At 42.6% G+C, this 14,341-nt stretch overlaps 3 protein-coding genes across 6 annotated transcripts; 2 read left to right on the forward strand and 1 right to left on the reverse strand.

The window, feature by feature from the left end:
* Positions 1-117: 117 nt before the first annotated feature.
* On the reverse strand, positions 118-14,042 carry LOC124204144 (4'-phosphopantetheine phosphatase-like). Its single transcript, XM_046601164.1, has 17 exons — positions 13,907-14,042; positions 13,612-13,700; positions 13,336-13,544; positions 13,065-13,248; positions 12,895-12,987; positions 8,988-9,047; positions 8,810-8,915; positions 8,611-8,702; positions 8,315-8,477; positions 7,934-8,153; positions 7,722-7,874; positions 7,545-7,632; positions 7,148-7,352; positions 6,897-7,051; positions 778-947; positions 437-560; positions 118-355 (listed from the first exon to the last, which is right to left on the reverse strand). Exons 1-17 carry the CDS (start codon positions 14,010-14,012, stop codon positions 257-259), a joined length of 2,316 nt encoding a protein of 771 aa, XP_046457120.1. The 5' UTR covers positions 14,013-14,042; the 3' UTR covers positions 118-256.
* On the forward strand, positions 1,890-7,505 carry LOC124204147 (putative vacuolar protein sorting-associated protein TDA6). Of its 4 annotated transcripts, XM_046601170.1 has the most exons (11): positions 1,908-2,505; positions 2,608-2,774; positions 2,945-3,062; positions 4,386-4,589; positions 4,666-4,830; positions 4,919-4,984; positions 5,062-5,093; positions 5,159-5,272; positions 5,366-5,498; positions 5,584-5,695; positions 6,286-7,505. In XM_046601170.1, exons 3-11 carry the CDS (start codon positions 2,966-2,968, stop codon positions 6,767-6,769), a joined length of 1,407 nt encoding a protein of 468 aa, XP_046457126.1. In that variant the 5' UTR covers positions 1,908-2,505; positions 2,608-2,774; positions 2,945-2,965; the 3' UTR covers positions 6,770-7,505. The 4 variants fall into 4 exon arrangements, with proteins under 4 accessions (XP_046457127.1, XP_046457126.1, XP_046457124.1 ...); XM_046601168.1 differs by having other exon boundaries at positions 1,908-2,774; XM_046601167.1 differs by having other exon boundaries at positions 2,608-3,062.
* Positions 11,198-13,174, forward strand: LOC124204148. The gene is made up of 2 exons (XM_046601172.1): positions 11,198-12,395; positions 12,484-13,174. The coding sequence occupies exons 1-2, from the start codon at positions 11,552-11,554 to the stop codon at positions 12,651-12,653; spliced, it is 1,014 nt and encodes a 337-aa protein (XP_046457128.1). The 5' UTR covers positions 11,198-11,551; the 3' UTR covers positions 12,654-13,174.
* Positions 14,043-14,341: the final 299 nt, after the last annotated feature.

A 14,341-nucleotide genomic window follows, 5' to 3' on the forward strand; every position in this document is an offset into this window, starting at 1 on the left:
TCAATTCCGTGTACACTGTATCTAGTATACATTGGGTAATCTAGGCCTAGCCATTTCAAAGGGACACGGAACAAAGTCAGTTGCTTTATTAATGATGTATACGCATGAAACTCTAAATTTAAAAATCCCTTGATAAATTGTGTACGCCGTTCAGTTTTTCAGTGGTGCCTACATCACAGAGGACACAATTTCGAACAGAATAGTATTGTTTAAGTTGTCAATTTTATAATGTAGGCTCGGAAAAAAATTTTTTTGATCATGACACTATCTTTCTCTCAAACTGGAACACAACTGGGAAGGTGTCTTCTTGCTCGCCAAAACGCTTAGCCAACCAGCGATTCTTTATCACTGCTACCTGGAAATTTAAAAAAAGATAAAGAACAATCATCACGACGAATATATTAAAAAATAAACAACTCAAGTAAGAAATCCAAACCTTTAGAACGTCGCATTTGAATTTCGCGTGGAGGTTGGTGTGAATGACACGACCCATGCCTTCAATAACGACTAGATCCACTTGATTGGCTATCATGGCATCGGCCAACGACCGGGTAATTCTCCTTCAGAAAAAAACAAACAAAAAATTCACAAAAAGTCAGATTCATCGTAATATGAGTGAAAGTTAACACATATTTTTACAACCAACGAGAAATAAAGCAGCCGAAAAAGAAATCAATATCTTAAGCCGGTCAAGGCTTTTGCATATAATTTTGGAAATATTATAGTTTACGGCTTGATTTCTATTGTTTTATTATTTTGGCATGTAGTCGTTATTACCCGAGATCGAGGCACGGACTGGCCTGGCCGGAATCCATCACCCACAGACGGCCCTCCTCCAACGCGCAGCCCAGGTCTTTGCTGATCAGCGCCGCTTGTTCCAGCAGCAGCACCAATTCGCTGTACGTCACGTCGTTGAGCGCCGGTTTCGAATTGGCGCAGAGAATCACCTGAATCGTGACATTAACAGTACAATTTGTATTTTAAGAAGAAGAAAACAAAAAATACAGTTTGAATAGAGGAAGAATTGTTCGGTAAAAAAAAATGAATTTTTCTTTGATGACGCAGCAGAGTTGCCACCCAAAATGAAAGTGGGCCAAAAACACACCGCCAGCGTCAGAACGGGGCGGATCTTACCGCTATATAGATTGAAATTTCCGCAAGGTGTAGATCGGTTACCCAGGCCTTTTTTCTTTTTTGTCAATGGCGTAACTTGATTGACAGAATTAAAAAACATAACAAAGATGGAATATATAGGGTGGGTTCTCCCCGGCTTTTATTCTTTGAGATGAATCGTTCATTTGAATCGGGTCAGATGTTCGCGCCAGAATTTGACATTTCAATAAATCACCAACCGGTTGAACGGGTTCTTAGCTTAACAATTTTGTTCATATCGTGATGAACCTGTCAGACGACTACCTTGGGCTAGACAAATTCGGCGGGAATATTTAAACGCTGTATAATTTATATCAACGGGCAATTAGGTGCAACCTTGAGTCTCAAGCCATCAAGTGGAGAGTCGATTTCTCGCCCATCTTTGCGCCATGCGTTTATACTACATTGAATGATGGCCAATTAAAGTTTTACGAACGAAGCATTGCTCGGCAAGTTCAACAAAATGAAAAGTGAGTACTATTCCGTCTTACGTCAGCTGCGTTACTCACTCGTGTGTGTTCATGAAACACACAAACACACACGATTTCTTTATGGTCATCCGAAAACCTACGGGAGCTTACACACAGCAGACAGACAGACACCTCCTTCATTCTGATAGCTTTACAAATGAAACGAGTGAAACAGGTGCTCACTCGTGCGGGATTTTTGTTTCTACAGCAGCAGCAGATGTTTTCGCCCGTCTGTATATATATAAAGGTAGAGAGAGAGAGATACGAGAGAGCCACTCCCTGGACTCTAGTATACGTCGGGACCAGCTGGCGCTCTGTGGTTTTCCTGCATAGTCGACGCATTTTCTTCTAGGTAGTCGCTACCCCTTTAAGGGATGGGATGGTACCCAAAAGTCTCTTTTCTCTCTCGTCGTCCCTCCGAGTCTTCCAACTTTCCCTTTCTTTTTTCTTCCCAAATATACAATACGACAAGGCTGCCCATTTGCCCAAACTAGTAGTCCAACTCATCCACAGCCGACCAGTCTGGTCGGTGAGATGCTGTTCTTCTTCTGACACTGTCGCCGAATATCCTGCACATTGCATCGATTGCAATCAAGACATTTCGTCTATTCCCGACTCCCGAAAGTGTAACGGTATCGTCATTTCCTACGGAACGCCTCCTTGGCTAACTACCGTCATACCAAAAGGAGGGGCTTTAACACGTTGCAAAGCAGGAACTTGAAAAGAACAACAGGGAAAAGAAAGAAAATTACGATTTTTTTACAACGGTGCGACTTGTTTAAATTTGGCGGTCTCGATCGCTCGATGCGCCAGTCACGTTCCGGATAGAGTCCCGACATCTTGTTGTTGTTACACCCGTTGTACACAAGTGATTCGTTACAAAGTTGTGTTCTCTCTCTTGTGTGTGTTGTTTTCTTTATTTATTTTATCTTTTTTCTTTTTCTTTTTTTTTTCGTCCATCGCTACTTCCTATCCCGCATACAAGAACGAGTTCGTCGTGGACTTATTATCATTCCGGCTACGGCTTCCGTCGCCCGTCCTCCTTTTTTTTTATTTTACCTTTTTTTCTGGTGGTAAGGGAGGAGGAAGCAGTGTGATATATCTTGATTAAGGTTTTTTTTTCGTCGCACTCGGCGATATGCCGTTCGCCAGGTAATAACGGTGCTAACTCAAACAAACGACAATCGCAAGATCCCGTTTTTTTATGGTTTCGCTCGCCAATCACACACCACACGCCTACAACAAACAACGACGATGTTGCAATGTTTGATGTCGGCTCATTTTTCCTCCCAAAACACATTCTGGTGGGTCTCGAATCGAAGATAAAGTCATTCGATTATGGAATGGTAGCGATGAGCTACTCGTGGGTGCTGAGCCTCACCAGATGGCTGGCCCTATCGTCTGTCTTGACCGCGACTCGAGCGGCGTTTTCTCCCGAAGGTAAGTGAAATTTATGCATTCATCTCTTCTATTCCAAGCTATGGCTGCTGCTGCTGCTGCCTTCTGATGTAAATCCCTTTAGAAGCGACTTGGATTATCACAAAAGGGCCGTCGAGCGCACAGAATTCCACTTTCCCATCCAGTAACGAGACAAAATAATCCCATAGTTGAAGAAAAAGCGAAGAGAGCAGCTCCGCACTCCCCCGCTGAACGAAAAAAGAAGGAGAAAAAAACAAAATTTTCTTCTTCTTTTTTCGTTCATCATTGTAAGAAAAGGTAGAGAAAGTTTCGCCAACAACAACAACAGCAGCAGCCCCCCTCAGATCCCCCCCGTGGTAAAATGTCGCCAAGTTTTCTATGGTCATTCTTGCTGGTTGTTTTTTTTTAACTAATGGCAATCTTCTTTTGACCATCTTGAACGGTATACATAGGATGATTTTCCAGTGGTAGGCCTATTTTTGTATTAAAGAGGGCTTTAAGCGTTTAGTTCCGTACCTTTTACATATTTTTTTTTGTTTGACCACTGAAAGAGAGAGAGAGAGAAAATTCTGGCCTGGGTGTTTCAATCTTGTCGCTCCCGAGAATAGGAAAGCACCTGGTACAGTTTTTTTCAAAAAAGTGTTGGGGATTCTTTAGAAATAAATTATCTCTTTTCAGTAAGACCATCAGGGACGAAACACTGTCGATTGGGGTCACTTTCCCTTTCATTGCAGACGAGCGCAGTCCAGTCCCCCCCTCACACAAGAAAAGCCAACAGCAGAGCCATAGCAAGAGCTATGGTTCTTCCTCAAGCAAAACCGTGATTGAATTTGAAAAATGAGTTTTTTTTTCGGTTTGGGAGGAAGAGACAAATGACGGGCTGTTTCAATTCGAATTGGCGATAACTTTTTTCTAGGATTTTAATAGAAGAAAGAGAGAAAATGTGGGGTGGTGGGGGAGACACCCGGGAAGTTAATGGAATGGCAAATTGGAATTGTGATGATGTGGGGCTTTCTTTCTGTATATATCGCGTTCTGGCGTGATCGTTTAACAGAACGTAAAGAAGGTAGCATCAATCGAAAAAGAGAGTAGGCACCAGGCCAAAAAAAAAAAATGAAAAAGAAATAAACCAAGTGAATTTCACCGGACCACACAATTCCAATAGCGTTGAAGCCAACAAGGCGCTTTCTAACGAGTTATTTTTTTTTTCTTATTCTTCTTCCCCCCAGTCGTGATCTATAGCATTTAAACATGATTCTTTTTTTTTTTGTAATCTTTATTTTTCGTTGGGGGGGCTTTCCCTACGGACTGTTTTTTCTTTTTCCGTTAATGGAACTTGTTAAGTGGCGGAGATGATCCAATCATGGGCGCCACTCGTCTGGCTCCACAGCGGCGAACAGTTTATGCCCAGCAGCGTCGAATTCTTCCTGGAACATGTCACGCTACAGAACCGCAAGGGTCGCGTCCTCGACCAGCAACCAACTCTTAACAAACTGCCGGGCGGCCCGCCATCGACCGGCCTTCATCTTCAATCCCGTCAAAAGCTCAGTTAAACACGCCACACAACAAAGTTAACGAGTCAGAAAATGAAATTTTTAAAAAATGGTTTCTTGGCTTTTTACAGCCTGCCCGTCTTGCCTGGGACCGACATTCTTCCACGGAAAGAACGTCGTCAACGGCGGCGTGCCTGCCTACGCCATCGTTCGCGAGTACCAAGATGCCTGGAAAACCGTCGACGTTGTCTACCACACGTTCTACCCGTACAACCGCGGCAAACAAGTGTGCATCGGTAAGACTACACGGATATGGAAAATCTCTACGATTCCGGAAAACAAAACGGGTTTTCTTAATTATTTTGTACGACTTATTATGTACAGGAATTTCGACCGGTAAAGATAAGGAAAAGTGTTTGGGTAACGTCGAGAGTTTCGGCCACCACGTTGGTAGGTCAAATAATTATTACGGAAACACAATTTGGGAAATCTTGTAAAATTATCGTTTTTTTTTTTAAATTTTACAGGGGACTGGGAACACGTGACGTTAAGATTTCAGGTGAATAGATAGTTCAAATTTTAATTGTTGAATTATCAAATTCCTTTTTTGAACAACATTTCCAGAACGGGAAACCGCACGTCATTTACCTCTCTGTCCATAATTTCGGCGCCTACTACATATGGAATGAAAGCGCCGGTTATTTCCTACTGCACAAAGGAGAATCGCCCAAAGAAAAGGTCATAGGGTACATTGAAATTGAGCAACAAAAAAAGAACCGCCTGTCTAAACTTTTTGAAAACGGAAAATTTGAAAAATTTCGATTTATGTAGGCGGCACGTCGGGGTCGACGACGTAAATTCGCTCGCGATTTACAGGTGACTTTCCCCACCGTTTTACACGTTTCGGGCAAACATCCAGTTTTATACAGCGCCAACGGATCTCACGGTCTTTGGGCCACTCCAGGTAAACACACCCTGGCGTGTTGTTACAGAGAAAAATAAAAAATGAAAAGGGAAAACGATTCTAAATCATCAAATGTTTGACGCAGGTAAACACACATACTCGACCTTCCCACTACTGGAAGATTTCACCGATCAAGGTGTAGCCTGGAACACCTGGGAGAATTTGGTCGTTATCCCATGGAACGATACTCCCTACCCGTAAGTCCTTTTTTTCCCATTTCTTCCTGTAGCGCTTTATTAAGACCAATATGTTTGTGTCAGTCCAAGCGAAACCCCCCTCCTTGCAAGAGAAATGAAAGGAAATTTGGTTTAGGAAGGGCCCCCGGACCGATAGAAAGCAAAAGTCGTTTTTTATCATTTTGGGTTTTTTTTTCTACATGGTAGACTTGGGCGAGAGAGGGAAAGGGAAAGGAGATGTTAGTGTCTCTTTTTTTTTTCTTTTTCTTCTTCCCCTCATGCATGATTGAACAGGAAGAAGGAGCGCACGCGTTGAAAGGGAACGTGAAAGTCTTTCCCTGATGTCTGCAGGCACCAACCGACAATTGGAAAGAACCTTTTCTCTCTCCCATTTTTATTTTTTTCTTTTCACTCTCTTCTCGTCAAACTTCATTAATGGACACGCAGGTTGCCCCCATGCTCTCCTCGAAATTGCCCAGTCATGGTGAAACTCGGAAAAAAAACAAATTTCTAATACCTGGCAGTCAGAGAAGCTGTACATCACGACCCGCAGCATCTGGTTCCCCTGTTATTATCATTTTCTTTCAAGTTTATCTTCTCATTTTCACAAGGTACGCCGGGCAATTGGAATGGCTCAACTTCCGCGGAGAATGGGGAAATGCTAAGAATGGATGCGATTTGGAACCCCTGAGTGGCGAGTGCCGACTGAATCACGGACCGATTTTCCCGGGAGGACCCGACGACATGCCCCCGCCACGGATTCAACGCTCCAGGCAAACCGTGACTACTGTAGCGCCGCCGCCGCCATTGCAATCCCCGCCGCCGCCGCACTATCTTGCCTACACGCCAACCGTTCCGCAATTCCTGCACGCCCAAGTGCCAGTGGGACGGGCTTCTGGTTTACTCAACTATCGTTACAAGAGGCGGGATCCTCAATCGACGGATCCTCAAGCCGCGGTAACCGCCAATATAACGGAAGAGCCAAATCAGGATTCCGACTCGGATCCCTCCGATTCCGGCTTGGAACCCACTGCCAAGTTAGCCAATCGCCTAGTCACATTCGTTCCGGAAGGTTCCTCGACGGTGTCGTCATGACAAAAATGATTCAATTGAATCCGGATGAAAAAGAATAACAGGCGAAATGGAGACGAACGCGGAAGACGACGGTGATGAGTGAAGACGTTTGAATACAAAATAAATAAGGGAGGAGTGCATTTTTTACCTTGGTTCCACGATTCAACAGCTCTCGAGCAAATGGCAAAACGCCGAGGATCACATCCATGCCGCTATTGTCGACAAAGATAGCAGCACATCGATGGGGTCCCTCCTCAAGCCGAACAAGCCAATCTTCCACATGATCGATAAACCAGGGTCTTTCTTTTGATGATGATGAATAACAAAACAAAAAAATAATAATTTTAAAAATGATGAAATAAAATTCCAGATGATTCAAATTGTTTTTTTGGACAATACTTTGCAAGTGAGCCAGTGCTTGCTGGAATCCGAAACCGGGAATCTGCATCAAAGCGGCCGCTTCTTTGGCTCCCCAGTCGAAGACGTTGCCAGCCAATAAGTTGGTGGCAGCCGTTTCGTACTTCTGACGTCCAGGAAGGGCATCCAGCTCAGCCAAGTGGTCAGACAGTAGCAGTAGGGCCGCTTCGTTCTCCATTTGTTTTTGCTGTCGTTAATTAAAATGATTTTTTTTTATTTTTAAAATTCCCCGTATGTAATAATGTATGTGATGATGTTTGTTGAGTGCATGCGTGTATGTGAATGGTTGACAAATGAAAAATTCAATTCAGTATTTTAAAATATAGAATTCTAGACGATATTCTCCTTTTTTTTCTGTGACTTTTTAATAAAAAATTACCTGTAAATATGGATCTGGGAAATCGACCTCATTCAGGCAATGTTCACGCGTATCCAGCAAACTTCTCACCGTTAAATTGCCAAAAGCGCTAATGAAGGAGAATTGTCCAAATCAACAAAACATTAGATCCTTTTCTCTCGTCGATTAAAGTCATCATTATTGCAAAGGAGCAATTACCAGGGGTGCTGTTTCAGGTACTGCAATCTACTAATGTATTTCTCTTTAAATTTTTGAGCACGGGCAGGTGCGTCAGCCGAATGAGGCTGGCTTTTGATAGCTTGCGATACAAATTTGTCCAAGGACTCTTCGAAACATTCCAGCCAATATTGTCTAAAAAAAAACCTTGATCGTTGATTTCATCTTATCACTGAGCACAACTATTTTTATACCTAGCTTCACAGTCTTCAGTTAGGTCCACCATATCCGGTATGTAAGAGGCGGGTTCGTCGAGCAAAGGGCAGTAAACCAAAACACCTTGATCGATTCGGTCCATTTCAAGCTGATCGACATTGACAGCTACCGGTAAGGAGGGCAATTTATGACCGGGCAAAGGGCTTTGTAATCCAGAACTGCCTGCATAATTCTCCGACCAAGAGTATTTATCCGCATCTATTGAAATTCAATTTAAAAAAAAAATCAATGAATCACAAATAGTGAGGGACAAATTTAGAATCTAGGTCAAACAAAAACTAAGTGTATCTTTAAAATAAAAGACATTTTCACGAATGAGTGGTGATGCGAACTGAAACGGTTGGGTAGGAAAGAATTACCACACTCTTCTGCCCCTTTCAGAAAGGCTCCTATGGCACCTAAATAGCCTTCGTGTCGCAGAAAAAGTCCTTGAACTTGGCCGCGACTCCAGTAGTTAATTGCAAAACTGACCGTATGCATGCTCAGGGGATGGTTACGCAAGAAGTAGCCGCCAAAGTACACCTTAGGGGATGTCCGTTAAACCCGTCCAGCAAGAGCGATTTAAAATAATGAATAAAAAACAAAATTATAATGGTTTGATTGATGGCGACCGAAACTAGATCAGCCAGATTATAAGTAAATCAAATTAATATACTTTCTTCAAGCCATGCATCATGGCATAGAGCGAAGCTATCTGACCTATATCGTTGGATATGGCGAATAGCAAACTGCGAGCTATATCGGCCTCTGCTCAATGTAAAAAAGAAAGAAAGAAACCAAACACGGTCATTGAAAAATAGTGAAAATAAAAAAAAAACGTGATTCAAAGAAATTGATGCGAGAGTTCCACACACCTTGAATCGATTCGGGTGCGGCCTGTGCCGCTTTACCGAAGCTGGACGCGATCAAATCGCCAGGCAGACCCAGTGAAGTGCAATCACCACCGTAAATATCTTTCACCTAAAAAAAAAAGAAAAAATAGGCAAATTCATTTTAAATTTAACCAGCATTTTGTATGATGTGATTTCTTACCAACATGTCAATTTTTCGATGGTCACCCCTCTCGGCCAGAGCCAGCAATTCGTCGAATCCCTAGAACAACCAACGACAATCAAGATAAATTGAAGAAGAAAAAAATACAAAACAAACATGGAAAGTAATCGTAAACATAAAAGTTAAGGCGCCAGAAGACATCAGACAAGATGTCGCCACCAAATTCTTCCTTGACGGCGCGTCACCTTGAGCGACGCTATCTGTTTGTGGCGTCAAAACCCCAAAGATGGAAAGAGAGAGAGAGAAGGAATGAAAATCAAAAAATAAAATAAAATAAAGGCCTAAAACATCGTGATATCGAGCCTCAGACTGTCCTCATTGAACCTTGTACCGAAACCGAACGGGCTTTCTTGTGGTCGCCTAGTTCCAACCCAATTCCAAACCGTTTCAATGACACTCTCGACCGATGGGAAAAAAACAAACACAAATTTGAAATGGAGCGCAAATCTCCGAGTTGCACTTTATACCATTCGTCCGAAATGAAGAAACGATTGGGGTCAATCTTGTTGACTTTTCGGTAGAGGATTTTGAAATTCTACTCACAGACTTTCGCTTTTCGACCCTCAGCGATTGAGGTTTTTTTAAATACATACATACAAGTTTTTATTTTTTAAATCATGGTCGACAGATTTATTTAAGGGATTACGAAATTTATAATATTGTTGAGATGAAAAGGAATCCAAATAAATTTTATTTATTCAGAAAGGAGGGTAGTAAACGCTTAAAAACATTTGAGATGCAATCGCATTCGATTCCATTCAAGGTCGAGCTGCATATGCGAGATGCTCTCACTTTTGGTTGGTTGGCTTAGATATTTCTTTTTGTTTCTCTCCTCGCATTGGCAGTAGCTCACGAACTAGTCCCCCTCCTCTGTGCTCTCATCGGGGGTATAGTACTCTTTTGGCTGCCTTACTACTACCTAGAAACAGGTGCGAGAAAGACCTTGGCACGGCCAGTGGACTCGATTCATGTGTGACCCGAAAGTGGCTTGTTTCTCTCTTTCTCTCACACACATTTTTCGAGACTTTGAATCGGGACAAGGATGGAGTTGATGGCAGAGCGAGAGCAAGATATATATACTCGCGCTCGCTCTTGTATGTATACCTATGCGTACCTTATTTTTTTTTATCTTGCGCAATAATGAACCGCAAAAAGTACAATTATTTGAACGCGTTATTTTTCTTTCTTTCTTTCCTCTCTAACAAAACTCGTTTTCGATTAGCCACTCTCCCACTCAAAACAATCTGGCCGACCCAATCACTTTGGCAAGCAAATGAGATTTCTTCGCTCTCGACAACAGGTTTCTACACAACTGTACTCATTTAGTCTCTTTTTCCATTGGTGAACGGAGAGAATTGTTCTATTCGGGAAATGGAAATGCGATCCCAAAGTTGGCCGTCTCTTTTCGCTTTGCTATGTTTCCTTTTTTCTCTCTCTGGCGCATTAATGTGTGTGTGGACTATAAAAATATGGCCAATCTTGGTGTAGTAGTGAAAACGGGTATGGGACATCATTTTTTTTTCTCCTTCGGTTTTAAAAACCCGAGTAAATAAAAAGGGCGTCGCATTCCCGCCTTCTCTTTTCATCCACACTATTTCCACACACCCACGGTCAATATTGAACGAAAAGGTGAACGAGCCATGGAAAGGGAAGAAGAGCGTAAGGAAAATAATAAAAGACAATGAAGAAAAGTCCGGTGAAAACGATTGTTGTTCACTTTTTCTTTCATGACCAACAACGTCAGTGGCGTTTTCTTTCTTTTCAGAAAATGAGAAAGCGAAAGCGATGTGCTGCTCTTCCCCCCCCCCACTCCCAACCGCATAGGCAAGAAGAGGCCACAAATATTTGCGACCATCGCCAATGAGTTGGCACAATAAGAAAACTAATTTTTTTTCCTAGATAAGATTCAAAAGATCATCGATCTAGTAGTAGTCGCTACAAGAAAAATAGAATAATCTGTACGAGTAGCTATAGGGAACTTCATAATTTTGATATTCTTTTACATAAGAATAATAAAAAACAGGGACTCGGGAGAGAGAGAGAGAGGAAAGCCATGATAGAAAGAAAAAATAAAATAGTCGTCGCCTATAGTCGCCAGTAAGAGTGTGTACATGTGTAGAAGCCAAGACCGTGGCCGCGCGGCTATAGTCAAGATTGAAAACCTCTGTCCACTTTCACTTTCGAGGCTTTTGTCTGATGGCTGAGTAAGCGTGGACCTGCGTTCTGGTTTTGTTGCTTTCAAGAGTTACACTATACGCGCGCGGTGTCGAGCTGGACACACGTTTTTCCCCCCGTCCGTCCGTTCGTTCGTCGCTATTACATCCGAGTGAAGAATTTATTACTGGCTCATTCAGTGTTTGTGTTACATTGGCGACTCTCGTCAAGGAAGTGTTCGATTCCAGTGCAGTGCAGTGCGGAATGACGGCGATCACGTTGGATTTTCAAACGCGTCAACCAGTGTGGCACCCGAAAGCCAATTATTCGAATTATTAAATTTTTCAAAATCAAATCTTTCAAAGAAGACGGGATACCAAAATGTCAACATGAAAATCGTTTGGCAGTCTGGTCTTTTTTTGTTGACTCTCTTGGCCACTGCGGCCGAGGCTAAACCCATCGCACCGCGGGACTCGACTCCCCTGGCCGATGTCGTCACACCAACTCGCCTGGTTCAAACGATTCAAAATTACATGCCAGAAGTCTTGGTATTGGTGGAACTTGTCAAAAAAGACGATGGAAGTCAAACGAATCAAAAAGAGTGGGCCCAGCCGCACGTCCTTTGGGTTGTCCAGCAGGACGACGGACCCGCGGAGAACGGCAAGGATCTAGCGACATCCGATCCCAACATTCTACTGATGGTGGAAAATTTCCAATTGAATCAACAGTGGTCAGAGTCCAGTGTAGCACCTCGACTGGCCCGTGATATGAGCCGGGATGCTGAGCCGGACGAGCCCTCAGATCCAGAGTACATGGAGACGGGCACTTCGCGCGGCAATTACTACGATGTATACATTGTTCCTCGACGCAGTCGGGCACCTGAAGCACGTCCTCCACCCACGTTACTTTTACCCCCTCCGTCGTACATGCATACGGCTACACCTAGACATTACAATGCTGCCGAATACAACGGCCAAAGCAACAGAGTCTCCGGCAGAAGTATCAATTCGCCCATCGCGTCTCCCAATCAACACAACGACGACGACGATCCTCCCGATTTTCTCTCGACGCTGGTCACCCTTCCGCAAGTGTGGATGCACGACTTGAGCCACATGATTATCCAGCCTCTGCGGAAACCGTCTTCCGGCGAACGAGACAGCTTCGAATATTTCGGAATGGTTGGCAAGGCGCCCTTTATTCAATGTCCGCTCGGCTTTAAGAAAAGCTCTTTAGGTAATAAATTACAATTCATTTTCGATTTAAAGCTATATGTACATTATAAAAGAATTGGCAATTGCCATCCCCCTTGAACGAAAAAAAGGAACATGTCGTCCGGTATTCCGGAGTCGCAGGAATTATCCAATGAGCAGCGCTCAGGAGCCAGACAATTTAGAGATCGAGTCAACCACCACCACGACGACTACCGTGGCGACAACAACGACCGTTGAGGAGAACGCGACCGCTACCTCTACCAGTTCGCATTATAAATAACTGGTTTATACGTTATACAAGTTGGATCATCGTTTTACATTTACGTCAACACGCTGTTACATATTTTCGATTTTTTATCACCCGCTTTTACTATACTTATGGTCAATTTCGGTCATTTCTTTTCAGTGTACGTATCTTATAACCGAAATATTTTGCAAAAAGGCTGAAATTGTTCCATTCCGATAAAATGACGAGTGTCGACACTTTTAAAAAAGGAGCAATCAAATCAGGGGAGGCCTACCTTGGCTTTCGTGAGAAGTTTTCCCAAGCCCCAAAACGTTCCTCCGCCCGTTGCCGTTCCACCGATCCGTTCGTATCGATCTTCTGCTTCCACCTGTTTACGTGCAGAAGGGACAGAATAATGAGTTTAAATGTGATGGACATGCGAAAAGAAAAGAAAGGAAAAAAAACCTTCATGATGCTGACACCGGAGCCAATATTGACGAGAAGATAAGGGAAAATACACGGATCAACGTTCGGGAAACGGTATTCGGGATTCCCGTGGCGTTGGTAAATAAATACTTCATCGTGAATGTTCTTCAAGAGGAAATTGCAGCCTTCAATGAGGCAAGTCATTTCTTCTTCCTTGTCAACCCTGTTGTATACACAATGATTATGATAAACAAGTTTTTGCAACAAAAGAATTGCTCATAATTTAGCAAAGAAAAAACAAAAATCTTACGTGAGTCCTAATTTCTCTTGCAGAAGGTCGGCATATTTGTACGCACCACCACCGGTAACTTTGATTTTTTTCTCTTTCATGACATCGGCTGAGGCGACCAAATTTTGTTGCAAAAAATCCAGACAGGTCTCAATATATTTGGTTTCAAACTTCACAAAGTGAAGACGGTCTCCCTGAGATACTTCATACTTTGGGTTAATTTCTTGACCCTGAAGGCCAAAACGGGAACTGGGTTTGAAATGATTATGTTTCCAATATTGACACATTGACACATACTTCACTGTCAAGAGTTTTCTGGTCTTTGTTGTACAGAACTTTCCTGTAAGGCACAGTTGAGTAATATGCAATTTTGGTCAATGAGCCACCTGCAAGTTCCCAAGAGGTTAATATTTGCAATTAAGTAATATCATTTTGGGAAGGTCTTTATTAAATTTTAAAAGGTTGAAATATAGTAACAGGCATGTATATAGTTCATTACACTTGTGTTAAGTGCTCTGTCTGTCAATTGACGTGACATGTGTTCAAACAATTGGTGGAATTATTACTGCTCATCTTAAAATAAAAGACATACCAATATCCATGGCGAATCTTTTAGCATTTTTCAAATTGCGGAACACTTCAGTTTCAGGCAGTTCAATGCTCTTCGAATATGTTTTGTCCCCAATAGTGGATGGCATTGTAAAAAAACGGTACGACCGACAATCACACAATCGCTAGTTACAAGCAGAAAACCTTTCACTCAAATAAAGAACTTGGACGTTTCGATATCTTACACGGAGAACGGTACACAAATTTTGTTGCCGACTAAAGGTAATTTATGATTGACGTCGGAAATTCGTGAATCGTTCTGTCATTGGTTCGAGAATAGGTTCAGGCATTTTGCCAACAGAGGGCTATCAGCTGATGTTATCTTTCCATCTTTCTTCAAGTCTATAAGAGGACATGTAGGCGGAGCTACCCAAGGTAAATAGACAATATTTACATGCCAAATTTGGGTAAAATAAAA

Source organism: Daphnia pulex, chromosome 10, assembly GCF_021134715.1.
Source record: "Daphnia pulex isolate KAP4 chromosome 10, ASM2113471v1".
In the NCBI taxonomy this organism is placed as follows: domain Eukaryota; kingdom Metazoa; phylum Arthropoda; class Branchiopoda; order Diplostraca; family Daphniidae; genus Daphnia; species Daphnia pulex.

Excerpts from the sequence above, each read along its gene's own strand:
- LOC124204144 (XM_046601164.1), bottom strand. The coding sequence starts at position 14,012 with ATGCCATCCACTATTGGGGACAAAACATATTCGAAGAGCATTGAACTG. Across the intron at positions 13,701-13,906 it reads AAGATTCGCCATGGATATTG|GTGGCTCATTGACCAAAATT; the intron begins GTATGTCTTTTA and ends GGGAACTTGCAG. Across the intron at positions 7,875-7,933 it reads ACTGAAGACTGTGAAGCTAG|ACAATATTGGCTGGAATGTT; the intron begins GTATAAAAATAG and ends GTTTTTTTTTAG.
- LOC124204147 (XM_046601171.1), top strand. The coding sequence starts at position 2,885 with ATGTTTGATGTCGGCTCATTTTTCCTCCCAAAACACATTCTGGTGGGT. Across the intron at positions 5,094-5,158 it reads ACGTGACGTTAAGATTTCAG|AACGGGAAACCGCACGTCAT; the intron begins GTGAATAGATAG and ends CAACATTTCCAG. Across the intron at positions 5,499-5,583 it reads CGGTCTTTGGGCCACTCCAG|GTAAACACACATACTCGACC; the intron begins GTAAACACACCC and ends TGTTTGACGCAG.
- LOC124204148 (XM_046601172.1), top strand. The coding sequence starts at position 11,552 with ATGAAAATCGTTTGGCAGTCTGGTCTTTTTTTGTTGACTCTCTTGGCC. Across the intron at positions 12,396-12,483 it reads CTTTAAGAAAAGCTCTTTAG|GAACATGTCGTCCGGTATTC; the intron begins GTAATAAATTAC and ends AACGAAAAAAAG.